The sequence below is a fragment of the Trichoplusia ni genome, chromosome 9 (assembly GCF_003590095.1).
Source record: "Trichoplusia ni isolate ovarian cell line Hi5 chromosome 9, tn1, whole genome shotgun sequence".
Taxonomy (NCBI): Eukaryota; Metazoa; Arthropoda; class Insecta; order Lepidoptera; family Noctuidae; genus Trichoplusia; species Trichoplusia ni.
Window position 1 is genome coordinate 13,123,881 of NC_039486.1, and position 13,407 is coordinate 13,137,287.

The window sequence follows — 13,407 nt, forward strand, 5'->3', positions numbered from 1 at the left end:
CTTCTTCACCAATATTTAAAGATTCCAGTATGTCTCAGAAAAACAAAGGCATTATTCCAACTGAGGTGGGTAAAAATATTTATGTAGGTACTGGCAGACAAGTGGCTTTCATGGCCATTATAATTATGAAATAATTAATTACAATAATTTTTCTATTTTTTTTTAGAAAGTGGAAAATAAAAAGTGGATCAGTTGGACTCCAAGAGATTTGAAAACTAAAGTGTCGACTACACTTTCCGGCAATAAAGAACTTTCGACATCAACATGGCTGCACCGAAGAAGGCCAAAGACTTCTTTGCAGGACAAAGTCCTGTAAAGCAAATTATTACTTATTGAGAACATGTTGAAAAATACCCAAAAAGAAGCTGCCCTAAAGGAAGAAATTTTACGAGAACAGTTAAAACAAGAAAAAATTAGAACGGAGAAATTGGAAATGGAACTTGAAATGTTAAAAAAATATATATGATTTTCGACTTTTTATTTTATTTTACAAACGAATTTAATTAAACTAATACACCACATTATGTTTTTATTCTTTAGTTACATTTATGAATCATGTTTTTATTTGTACTTAAGATTTTTTCATTTGTACTTAAGGTACTAACTGTTTTCGGTCTATAAAATTTAATGCAGTTAAAATAAAGACATCATAACAACTAATAATTATAAATCAATTATGAGATGCATTTAAATGTAAACTTTTAAAATAATTATTTATTAGCTCTCTTCGCTTAGGATTTATATCTCTCATAACTCCATTATTTCTTTGTTCCCTGATATGGCCCTGACGGAACAAATCTTCCCATGGCATAATTAACTCAAGTTCAGGATCATCTGGTGGTAACTCTTCCTTTCCCTTTATTGCAATATTGTGCAGTATTCCCGTTGCAACAATAACAGCAAGACATTTTTTCACTTGTATCTGCATCCCCAAGGCAAGTACAGGGAATCTTCGTTTCCACACCCCAAACATGCGTTCAACAGGATTTCTGATTTGAGCCTCATTATATGGTATATCCTCTGGGGTTTGTGGATTGTCCAGTGGCATCATGATATAAGGCCGATTCATGTACCCACTATCAGCCAATAATACAGCATCCCTATACTTGCCGCTTTCGAACAAAGCATTCCTGTAGGAAGCGTTCCAAATAGTTTGGTCTTGGCTACTGCCAGGCCATCTTGCCACCAAATCTAAAATTTCTAAATTTGCACTGCAAATCGCTTGCACATTTATGGACATGTAGCCTTTCCGGTTCCTAAAATATTCTGCATTTACCCCACCAGGGGAACGAATCCGTACATGTGTACAATCTAGAGCACCCAAAGCTTTTGGAAATTTTGCAATATTATAAAAATTCAACTGAGTTTTCCTTATCTCTTCCACTGTGTCTGGGAACTTGATACAATTGCGGCTTAATGAGGCTATTGCAGCAGTGACTCTGTGTATGATTCTGTGAGATGACGATTTACTTATACCGCAATAATCACCAACTGATATTTGTTGGGAGCCAGTCGCATAGTATCTCAAAGTCAAAAGAAGCTGATTTATGGGTGAAATTGATTCGTTTCTGAAACAAAATAAATGATTAATTTTATAAAACATTCATGTATTGAATAAGCCTTATAAATCTTACCTGTATTATGTAAATCTGTGTTCGTAAAGTTATAAGGTTGTAGGTGGATATAATCAAAATATCACACATGATAAGATGGGTTGTATAAGTGCATAAAAATACTACTCAATGATTTCTTGCATTTCATAACGTACATGATGGTCTTAATTAATTAATAGACGACTTACCGATCTGATGGATATTCTAATTTATCTTCGATCAACTGGAGAATATCAAGGGTCATATCTTTTGATAAACGAAACCTGGTACAAAAATCGACATTATCGTATTCTTCGAAATAGCAATGACGATCTTTAAAAATTCTGGGACGTCGTACAATTCCATCTAAGCAATCTAAATTTTCTAAAATGTTATTTGCAAAAATAAAATTATATGCAGCGTCCATTTTGACGTGATTTTGACAATCTGTTAGTGTCTAACAGACGTCTTGACCGGTGATTAGATTTAATGCCTTGTTAAGCGAAGTTAACAGACGTTTAGTCGTGGTGGGACACTCGATAACTTTAACAGTCCGTTATCTGTCTTAACAGACCGTTAAATATTTAACAGAGTATGGTGAAACTGGACCTAAACTTACGATTATCACTGAAGTCGTCGACTAGAATAATTTCTTTGATCAGGTGCTCCGGACTTCTATTCAGGACACTGCAATATAAAAAAAAGATTAATACTCACTTTATGTAGTAAACTTCTATATTATATTTGAGACAAAATTGGAAAGAGGACGAGCTCCTCTTAAGCTAAGCTTCTAATTCTCGAGTTGTTCGTTTACAGGTAAAGCTTCCCTTGATACCGTTGGTCCGTGGATAGATGAGCATCTTTGGCATAGCGAGTTCCTCCGCGTTTCGGAAGGCACGTTATATTGTGGGTCATAGCTGTTATTCATACATCTTTGACAGTCGTTACGGGTGGTTAGAAGCTGGAACCAGTCTAAGGAGTATCGTGTTGCCTAGGTAAATGGGTTGAAAAGGTCAGATAGGTAGTCGATCCTTGTAAAATACTGGTACTTAGTTGCATCCGGTTAGACTTGAAGCAGACCTCAACATAGTTGGGAACAGGGTAGGATGATGATGACTGTTTTAGACGAAAATATATTTGCAGATCACATTTTCCTTGCCAAACTTTCCTTTCATATGTATTTTGAGTTATATACTATTAAAAATTTATTATTGCTACGTACCTGACAATAGTTCGTAGTAATGTGGACCTCGCCTCGTTGTGGAATGTGATGATGATGCTCGTCTGAGGCAGGTCATCATCGTACTTCTTCAGTCGACACCTGGGAACAATACAATTATTTAAGTTTCAAAGTCTCTGTTGGGAGCTAGTATAATGTCATTGTCATGTTTAAAGTTTTAATTAAGTTTCAATCATATATTATGTCAATAGTGACAAAGAAATTTAAACTTTGTTCTTGTCTAAGAAATTATAGTTTTGAATTCTGATCAGCTGATTATATGTAGTTTCGCAAGATATTTTCAATTTGTTTTTGTAAGTCTATAAGAGCAACATATTTTTTTTGTATAAATTATCACAAAAGATCTGGAAACATCAGTTCTTAAATTCACAGCAATTTTATCTGGGGGCATGGCCGTGCCCCCACCAAGTCGAGCAAAAAAGCGTCAGGGCCTTATATTTTCAAGACCCTACATTTCAACAAGGATTATATTCACTCATACGCTCATTTAATTCTACTTGAAAACCAACTAGCAGAGGTTCTCGTATAATAATGTTTAAATAATTGCCTCGTGCTAATTAAACAGTAATTAACTGAAAACTAGGTCATTAGTTATGAATTTATTCCACATAAGCCGGCTTCAAGAAGCATTTCGTATTCATTCGGATTTAGATTTCATTAAAATTTAATGTTGGTAAATTATTTATACTTATTCTAATAAAATACTTAGTTCTGAATAAAATTCACACTAATTTTACATACTAGAGATTGACCACCACCTGTCAGTCATAACTCAAAATCTACTTCCAAATAATCTACCACACATAACTCACAAATATAACGAATATAATTAACCTTCGCGCATCACCTTAAACTTTCTTTCGTAATCAAATCAAACAGTTTTACACCAGTAATCCTCATTTATCTGACAGATATTGAGCGTTATGGCAAGGTCCAAGCATGCAGGTTGTGTATCTTTAGCTAATGCGACTTACGTAAAAGGTCGACCACTGACACTGCACTTCTTTACATCACAACCACAGAGTACAGAAAATTATTGATTGAAGACCCGGCATTTAAAATGATATATGCAACTTTGAAAAGGAATAGTTTTTCATTTCACATACTAACGAAATTAAAAAACGAATTGTGCAAGCTGGTTGAAAATATTTTGCACATTTTTTTTCAAGCAGTCTGTCTATTTCTTTATTTGGACTGTGGTCGCATCGAATCGATATGTGGGTTAAGACCAACTACTTTATTTGAGATGGTTGTTCAATGGATCATACAAATTTAGTAAATAATAAGGGTCTCGGTAAAATCTTCTACTACATGGAAAACCCATTAACGATCTAAAGGGTTATCGTTGTATGGGTAACCACTAAGCATGTGCACCTGTAAGTTTAAGAGTCTTTTCGTTTTACCACAAAGAGGGCTTTTTTATATTTACCCGACGACAGCGTTCACGAGTGTTATGTGTTTCTTAAGTGTAACATTGATACGCTCTTCGACCTTATGATAGATGTTATATAACTAAAATGATTTCTAAAATTATTAACAATGTCCTTTCGAGCAGAAAATAAATGCAGTTTAATTTACTATACCTGAAACCTTTCATGGGAATAAAAATACTTTATTATTTCATCAAAATTTACGTACAAATATTTGCACTAGTATATTTTTTCAATAAAAGCTCACTGTAACAGCAATCAAAACAGAAAGGTGTTCATTAGTGAATCCGTGCAACACACAGCTCGATTCGAATAAAAAACAACAATATTCAGTTCAGTTATTTGGATATTTTGTATTCGATCACGGCAATATACGCAGAACAATTGTTTTCCCATACACTCTAGTGTTTTGTATCGCAACAAAACCAGTGCCGGGAATTGAAAACGAATCAATTTTGCAGTAGCAATTAAAAACACTTTATAAAATGGCTTTCGTCAGTATGGATGTATGGCAAGGAAATATTGTAAACATTTTTTAAATTGCCAATTACTGACATACATACATCTGTATTTGCATGAGAATGTAAAATCTAATAGATTGACGTCATTCAAATCTGTTTTAGTAATTATTGCTTTTGGCTCATTTGACTCCGGGCCATAATTGTCTTCAATGAGCTTTATAGAACAAAGGTTTAATTGAATCTCCAATATTTTCTGGTCATGCCTCTGCGAGGAAAATCTAGGAAATTAATAACTTTATAAATATAACGGAAAGTATCATTTTAACATTTAAAAGAAGTTTCAATTGGGTTAAGAATACATTTAAATAGATCTCAAAACTACAGTGTTGGCTAAACAATACTTAGCGACTGTAAATTCCAAGTTACATAATTTTATGGGTACTTAAAATTTACAGTGTTTTGCGCATACAGTTAATCTGACTTATAGAACTATAATGGTGGACCTATAAACGGTGAATTCAATAAAATACTTAAGTCTAATTAGGCGTGCCGGATTTAATCTTAAATCTTACACCCGTGGACGTTGTACGTTATGATACAAATAGAAAGGACAAGGCCTTAAAAAAAAAATTGTCCACTTACATAGCATTCCTGGTATCAGGTACGGGCCTATTACTGGGGAGGTTGTCTGAAGCGGCCTGATTGAACCTGTTCCTCACGTAGGGGTCCGAGTCCTTGGCCCCCGCGGCCACGTACCCCGCCTCGTCGAAGTATGAGCGGCCAGTGGTCCCCGTGTTCCCCGTATGCCCAGTGTTGAAGGTCTCCTCGGGGGATGACGGGCTGCTTTCTGGTTCTTCCACGTCTGAGTGCTGCTTTATCAGACGAAGGGCTATGTTTTCTTCCTGTAACAATAGAATAATTGTTTTTTTTAGCTTGATGCAAAAGTAACTTGGTGACGGTATCTTTCTGCATTCCCTTTCATGAATGGGTTTAGATGTCTAAATTAATTTAACCAAAACCGAATTAAACAAAAATATGGACATCAAAAAGCCACACAAACAATCAGATAGCTTAGTAATATACTTCTACTTTCTTCTTTTTTTTTATTCTCCTTTCTGGCGTTCTACTGAAAGCAAGAAATAGTAGTAGTCGTAGTAGTAGTAGTATAAGCATTAACCATTTTCAAGATCGGCTTTTATCTAAGCGATGTTCTAAAATGTTTGTCTGTCTCCACATTCCACTTGGAAATGCCAAAAACCGCTTTTCGTTTCGGACGACATTTTGCTCCCTCTCGTTCTCATACCCGGTTATTAAAGTTATCTATAACCACTCTGCAGGCTACCACAACTGCAGTTCTACTTCATGAGACCTTTCTATCTAAGTGCATTAGTGCTAATAAAGCAATTGACGACCTCCGTGGTCGAGTGGCGTACGCACCGGTTTCAAGGTGTCGCTAGCTCTGAGGTCCCGGGTTCGATCCCCGGTCGGGTCAATGTAAAAATTCTTATTTCTACATTGTCTCGGGTCTGGGTGTTTGTGGTACCTTCGTTGTATCTGAATTCCATAACACAAGTGCTTTAGCAACTTACTTTGGGTTCAGATCAATGTACATATGTGATGTGGTCCACATTAAAAAAAAGAAAAAAAATAATAATTTCGGTACATACAACCTCATTCGACACCTATGCCTATACGTATTGATATGCACACATTTGCATATCAATACGTATGTTACGTGATGCACCGATACCATCCCCATTCCCAGAGCTTTACATTGTCTATATTCCTATTTTCATTGTATAGCCACTTGAACAATGCCTGCGGTAATGTTTGTAAGGCCACACGGACCAGTTACCACAGCCAAAAGTGAGTGGCCAGCAACCGGATATTGTTTTTGCTATTGATATTTTTTTATTGCTGTTCTATTCGATCAAGTAATTAAGGTTATGGGTCGTATGTGTTGTTACTTGTTAGAAATACATTTATTAATTTAATAAGGAATTAAGTTCGATGAAGTTTTACTTGTTTATCTTGATTACTAGAGTTATTGCAGTAACGTTTTGAAATTGCCTGGAAAACGGTCTATTTGAATAAAAACTTTTTGATTTTGATTTTTTGTTTTTACTATCTGGAATTTGGAAGTCATATGAAATGTTTTGCTTTGGTTCAGCTACTAGGAGAACTTAACAATTGATTTTCTTTGGAATGTTATAATGTTACATTAGGTACGAAGTTGATTGCTATTCCTTAGAGAGTCTATTCAAATCCAAGACAAGTCCATTTCAACATGATGATTAACTCTACATTCAGGATGAATCCTTAAATAACATTCAAGAAGAGCTCACCTACAACCTTCAGATTACTAAAATAAATAAGACGACTAATTAAATGACTACAAATCACTCATCAATAAGAAATCTATCTAGGCAATCTTCTTTACTTTACACTTAGCATTTGCCTCTGACTAACAAATAAGAAATCAACATGTACAGCTAGTTTCGACCACTGTACCATGTTCAACAAACTGTTCTACGCCTACAAACAAACAAACATGGTTGAACAGTAACTTTGCATACTCAACTCGATGCTCTCGACGTTCATAGTTCAGCAACGTGGGTTCATGAAGATGTTTTTTGTATGTTGCAATAAGTTTAACCGTTCGATGACACAACTTTATATTTCAGGTTGATTTTTTTCATTGATAAATTACCTGAAAAATTATTGAAAGTAATAATCAAAACTGGTGCCAGATTATTAAGTCATGGTTCTTTTTGGTTTCATTATTGTTCACTTTTGACAGTCGTCTAGTTAAGAAGCTAGTCGTTTAGTTTGTAAAATAAATATAAAAAGATAAATAAATAGGCTCATATTATATATCTAAACGATACAACAACATTTAGCTATTTATTATCCTAGCTACCGCATTGGGTTAAGTAATCTGTAATGGTAGATTAGTGTGATAATTAAATAAATATTTTTTTTTTCTTTGATACGCTATTAAGCTTACCAAATTAAGTCAGTTATAAATTCAGTAATTTTTTTGTGGATTCGTATATATTCGTATCTGGAATCCAATTAAAGGCTTTTAATGGCATTTGATCTTGCAAACTATACGAAGCCTAGCAAATGAACAGCAAACTGTCCTTGCGTACAAAGCTAATATTTTATTCATTATACCTGTCTCGCTTTACGCATTCCCGACTAAAAGACCTTTAAAAGCTTCTTGAATAGTAATGGCGTCCATACTCTAGAAATGGAGGCTTTTATACGAAATGAATGGACGGAATATTTTTTATGACCAAGTAGTGTAATGACTGTATTTTCTTGGTAAAGATTTCTTAAGGATAGTGTGATTTTGTATCCAACCACAATGCTTTATTCGAGTAAATGTCTCCGTGACTTAAAATGTTTTTTCTCGTGCCTAAGTATTCCAGATATTCTTATTATTGACTATAGGTATTTGTAAATACCTTACTAAAAGTTTTCCCAATATTCCAGTAGGTACTCGTCCGCATGTTTTTAATTAGTCTCATTATTTTGCTCAAGTGTTATCAATTTGATCCTGTTGGTTACCATCTCTCTCCTTACCCACCTCTCAATACATTTTGAATTTTCATTTATAAAATATTGCCTCTCAAATCCGAAAGTCATTATTTTCTACTTCATTTGTTATGCTCTAAAAGGCAAAGAACATTGGTGTTCATATTACTCCATTTCTCCTTTTCAACTCTTTTTCTAAGTAATTATGTTATTATTTTTTATGAAAACATATTTCTTAAACGAGTATGAAATAATTACTCCCCTAGGTTAAATATTTACAAGTTAAAAAACAAAAAATTATTAAATTAAATTAAAGCATCAAAAAATTCATCGGCGTCGCTGCCGGCTGGGAGTGTGCCCAAAAGGCTGGCAGCATTGCCACGTTGAATGGCAATGCTAATCCTCTGAGCGAGGTAAAAGCCAGCCTTTGGGTCACGAGAAGTGTCAACGAGACGCTTTGCTAGGTCTTTAAAAAGCGTTTTGGCACTCGGCCCCCACGGCCCAAAAGTTTCAACCCCAAACGGCTCAAAGAAGTAACTACCAACTAGATTACCATATTTGCGCCGTTTGAGGTTTTCAGCAGCCGCGGCAGCAGAGCCAGCGCAGCTCGAAGAACCGGGAAGGTGTGATGGCGCAAGAGTATGATGAAGAGACACAAGTGGCGTCCCACACTAAAGGCCTACCCATCTTCCAAGGGAACAAAGACATTCCGTCCGGTCTCTTGCCATCATCGCGTACCAAACCATTAGGTTCTAATACAGCAGGTACGCCGACGGCAACAAGAGCTCGACGGATAATGTCATTAATATTCGCGTGACGAGCCATGCGACCTGCACTACGGCTGCATGATAGACCGTGGTGTCCGAGGCTATTGACTACTTCACCACAGTGGCAGCGATGCGGAGAATTTTTTATGATCGTTCACTAAAATATGTGTGTAACCTCACGCATTAATGTAATGCGTTTATCTTGTAATGTCTGCGTAATTCCAATGTATTGTGAAAAATCTATATTAACCTTGCCTTTTTCCATCGGCCGTTTCTCTTAACCTTGACATATCGTCTTTCTAACACAATTTATATAAAATAAATATGTATGTTAATCACTAAACTGGTTTAAGGTATAATGTCATCACATTTTGTAAGAGATCGTGTTTTTAAATACATAATATTAAAGCAAACGTGTTCACGAGTTTCGATTTTGATGTTCAGCTGTTTTGTAATAGAATTCATAAGAATTTATGTTTGTATTACCTTCTCCGTTCTTGTGACATATTCTGCCCATATCTGTCACAAAAAGATTAAATTCCTCAGAAAGGAAGTGGTTTCTTTTTTAACATCCTTAAGTCTCATCTATTTAACTTAAAACCAGTAATATATTTGGCTGTTTATTTATCTTCTAGAATTCGTGGAATAAAATTCTAAGTATTATTTGATAACCTCACATTTGTCACATATCGTTAGGCGTGTGGAAGTCCGACATATCCCCACGCCGTGCCTTCGACGTGGGTTGAAGACATTAGCGTTTCACCCCGGAAAAAAAAAAAAAAAAGGCGTAAGAAAATCATGTCTTTCTCGTTACGAATAGAAAGCTGTGTATTTTGTCAATTTTAGAATCAACTCGGTTGCATTATCTATTGAAAAAACCGGTAATGTGCGAGTCGGAGTTCCGAAAACAAAGAAACAAGAAAAATTTGGTCAATCAACCAACCATCAACGTATCAACCATTGCCAAAACTCAATCTTGTTTTTGTTATAGCGACTACGGAAACATGTATCATTACATCCGTGAAAATTTCAACTTTTTAACAATCATGGATCTTGAAATCTTGAGATATAGCCTGATGACAAACGGGCGGACAACCAGTGAAGCCTTAGCAAAATGGTTCCGTTTTTACCCTTTGGGTTAGAAACCTTAATAGAAACACATAATTATATCTACATAACACAACAACACATATGTACATTGTAAGCAATCGGCATACAAACATTTTTAATAACATGTAAATAGAAAACATTAATTCTTGTTGACACGATCTTATCGCGAGATCTAAAGACTGTCTTATTAGACTATCACGAGATCGCATCTTGAGCAGCATCCTGCACTTGAAAGCTATCGAGTGATCTCGAATATGCACAATTTTCTTGAATGATGAAACTTAAACGGGTCGGATATGATGGACGTATTTTAGATTTAATTTACTGCGTGTAGAAGAAATTGTTAAGCTAGATAGCATGATTGTGTGACTGGTATCCTGGAAGTCTTTCAAATGTAAGACTACATACAATTACTACATAATATTGTTTTAACAACCAAAACATAAAACCGACTTAAAATAAAAATATACTGAGGTAAACTTGATGGTAAATTATATTTTGGTTTAAGGGGTCCAAATGATATTTTTTTCTCGTTAAATGAAAAATCAATTGAATTAACAAAATTGATTTTAACAACAAAAGACGTATTTAGAACATCCTCCTTTTTTAAGAAGATTGAAGATACTTACTTAGAAGAGATATTTAAGGTAAGGTACTTAACGTTAAAATGTTTGATCATATCAAAACCACATTCACGAACTATAATGGACATTCTTAAATGACTATTTTGACTTTTCATTCAACATTATGACACTTAGGACTGTCAACTGAGTGACTTTAGTTCATATATTATGGCGGCAAGACGTGACATATTGAAGAATATTAACATCTCCGTTTCGAACGAAGTCAAGGCACACCGATCAGTATTCAGCATGTAGGTCAGTAGCATTACATTAAAACCTACTTAGATTTTTGTTCGGTTCCAAATGCTGTGCTTTGACGAGTAAAATATATTTGATACATCATCATGTTACGAAGATTATACAAAAAATAAATGTGTGTAATAATTCGAACATTCCTGTATGCGGTCATGTAATTTCGGTGATGATTTTTATATCACTTTTCAATAGTCATTTTATGTAACTATAAATGATTTTGCAAAATTGTATGTTACTGATCCGGGTAACCTAATCTTGGTAGAATATTATTGATTTGATTTTACTCGTCTATTTATTACAGTACGTTTTCTAATACCTATCTGTCTAGTGATATATCTAGCTGGTTTGCAGAACAGCTTTCTACGTACAGATTGGCTTGCTAATAGTAACCAGTGAAAGTGTATTGCTGTCTTTAAGTTAATCTATTAAAGCCTACGTAGTTATCGCAGCTTATTTCTGTAGGTTAAGAGCTTAAAGGTCAGTAATTAAATGATTACTGACCTTTTTAGTAATTTAAGTGAATTAGATTAAGTAATTTTTTGTACATCTATTTAGGATACCGTAGCGAAGTGATAAAAACGGAACCCTATTATAAAGGTTGTAGCAGAGCAAGACAGCTGTCTGTCCCTCCATCCGTTTGTCACAAGGCTGTATCTCATGAACCTTGTTTGGTAGTGAGTGAAATTTTGTCTCTTGCCGCTTTAACAATAAATAATGAAAATGAACATCAAGGTTAAACAAATTCCAATATTTGGCAACCAAATTACCTCACGATGTTTTCCTTCAAAGATTATTAGTGAACTTAAAATATTATTAAAAACGTACATTATATCTCTGAGAAAGACACAAAACACTTTGTCTATGTTGAAATCCATACCTATAATTAAAAGTAATAAGCCTAACAATAGTAAAGCAAGTATAATATAAACCGAATACATATAGATCGTCGATGAAATCCATCCCATTTTAGAGGCAGATGTCAAGAGCGACCGGTTGTAAGTACCGGACAGCAATGTCACTCTCCAACTATGTAGTAAGAAACGACGTTGTGACTAATATTTATGTAGATAGACATGGTAGACAGCTGGACACGTCTAACAAGAAACTAACATTGGTAAAGACATGTCTAACGAGTGTGTACGATATGTTTTCTAAGCTGAAGATATACTCTGATAGCAAAACATGCTAAATAACTAGCTGTTGCCCGCGACTCCGTCCGCGTGGACAGTTTACAATGGTGGTTCCCATTTCCGTGTTAATGTCGGGATAAAATGTAACCTTTAACTCATTAGAACTCTGTAATTCAAAATACATAAAATCGCTAGGCATACATTTCATTATTTTAAATAAAAACTTTTAGGAGAAATTTTCAAAGCCGTGGTCCATTGCAAAAGCGTTTCATATAAACTCTGACCCCATCACTTTATTTTGTTCTAATTAAAATTAAAATGCAGCCAGTGAACTTTAGGTAAATTTCATTACAATCAGTTCAGTAGTTTTGGTATCAAAGTAAGACAGAGAGATACTTTCACATTATGAATTTTGCCTATTTGCCACCGATATTCATTTGTTTTTCGGTTTAAGAGATTCTAAATCTATTTTAAAATATCGCGTCATAGATACTCAGCTGTTTTTTTCTACATCGTAAACTCGAAGTCTGTTCTAAAATGGGAGGCTTGTTATAAATTTAATAAAACTCGTCTGGGCGAGGAGTGAATGAAAATCAATACCTTACTGTTTCTAGAAAGATCGTATTGAATCAGATTTAAAGCACAAAAGGGTTGTTTGAAGATGTTTAATTTCTAAGTTTTTTAGTCAATATAGCCACGTTAAAGTAAAATAGATTTTGATCAAGTTTTACAGAAAAGAGACAGCAAGAAGCATACTGCTGGCAGACAAGTAACAATAAAAAAACGTAGACAATCCAATTTTCACCTTGAATATGTAGAGCATTCTAAGACGGATGGCTAAAAAAGTACGGTATCGTTAAATCCCATTCTGTTCTCAAAAGTTCCGGAAACAAATGTTAACTTGAACCGTGAACTACGAAGAAGACTACCCTACAATAACGCAAGCATGACCGTGCAATTTAAACACAATTACGTATCAAGAAGGCGGTCCGCTCTCACAGAGAACCCCGTGTTTCCAACAATGAGCAGTTAGGAAGTGTAAACTGCAGTGCATTGAAAGTACAAGTGTGTAGCACAGCAGTGTAACGCGTGTATAATGTTGCGCTCCGCTTGCCGTGACCGCCTCGGCCAGAGTTTGACAACTTGGCGTTAAGTTAGGGCTGTCGTTATGTCACATCGCGCCGTAATCTGAGATCCGCTTGCGTGACAGTAAGATATACTGGTTGACGTTCTAAATTTAAATAGGTTGATTTATTTTT

General features: G+C 35.0%; 1 protein-coding gene across 2 annotated transcripts in view; it reads right to left on the minus strand.

Annotated features, from left to right (window-relative positions):
- The window catches only part of LOC113497237 (polypeptide N-acetylgalactosaminyltransferase 2), a 103,329-nt gene that overhangs the window by 20,874 nt on the left and 69,048 nt on the right, over positions 1-13,407 (minus strand). For both annotated transcript variants that reach the window (XM_026876699.1, XM_026876698.1), the window contains 3 exons: positions 5,366-5,625; positions 2,815-2,913; positions 2,212-2,279 (listed from right to left, as the gene is read on the minus strand). In XM_026876699.1, the coding sequence (XP_026732500.1) occupies positions 2,212-2,279; positions 2,815-2,913; positions 5,366-5,625 (427 nt within the window). The remainder of the gene's footprint in view (positions 1-2,211; positions 2,280-2,814; positions 2,914-5,365; positions 5,626-13,407) is intronic.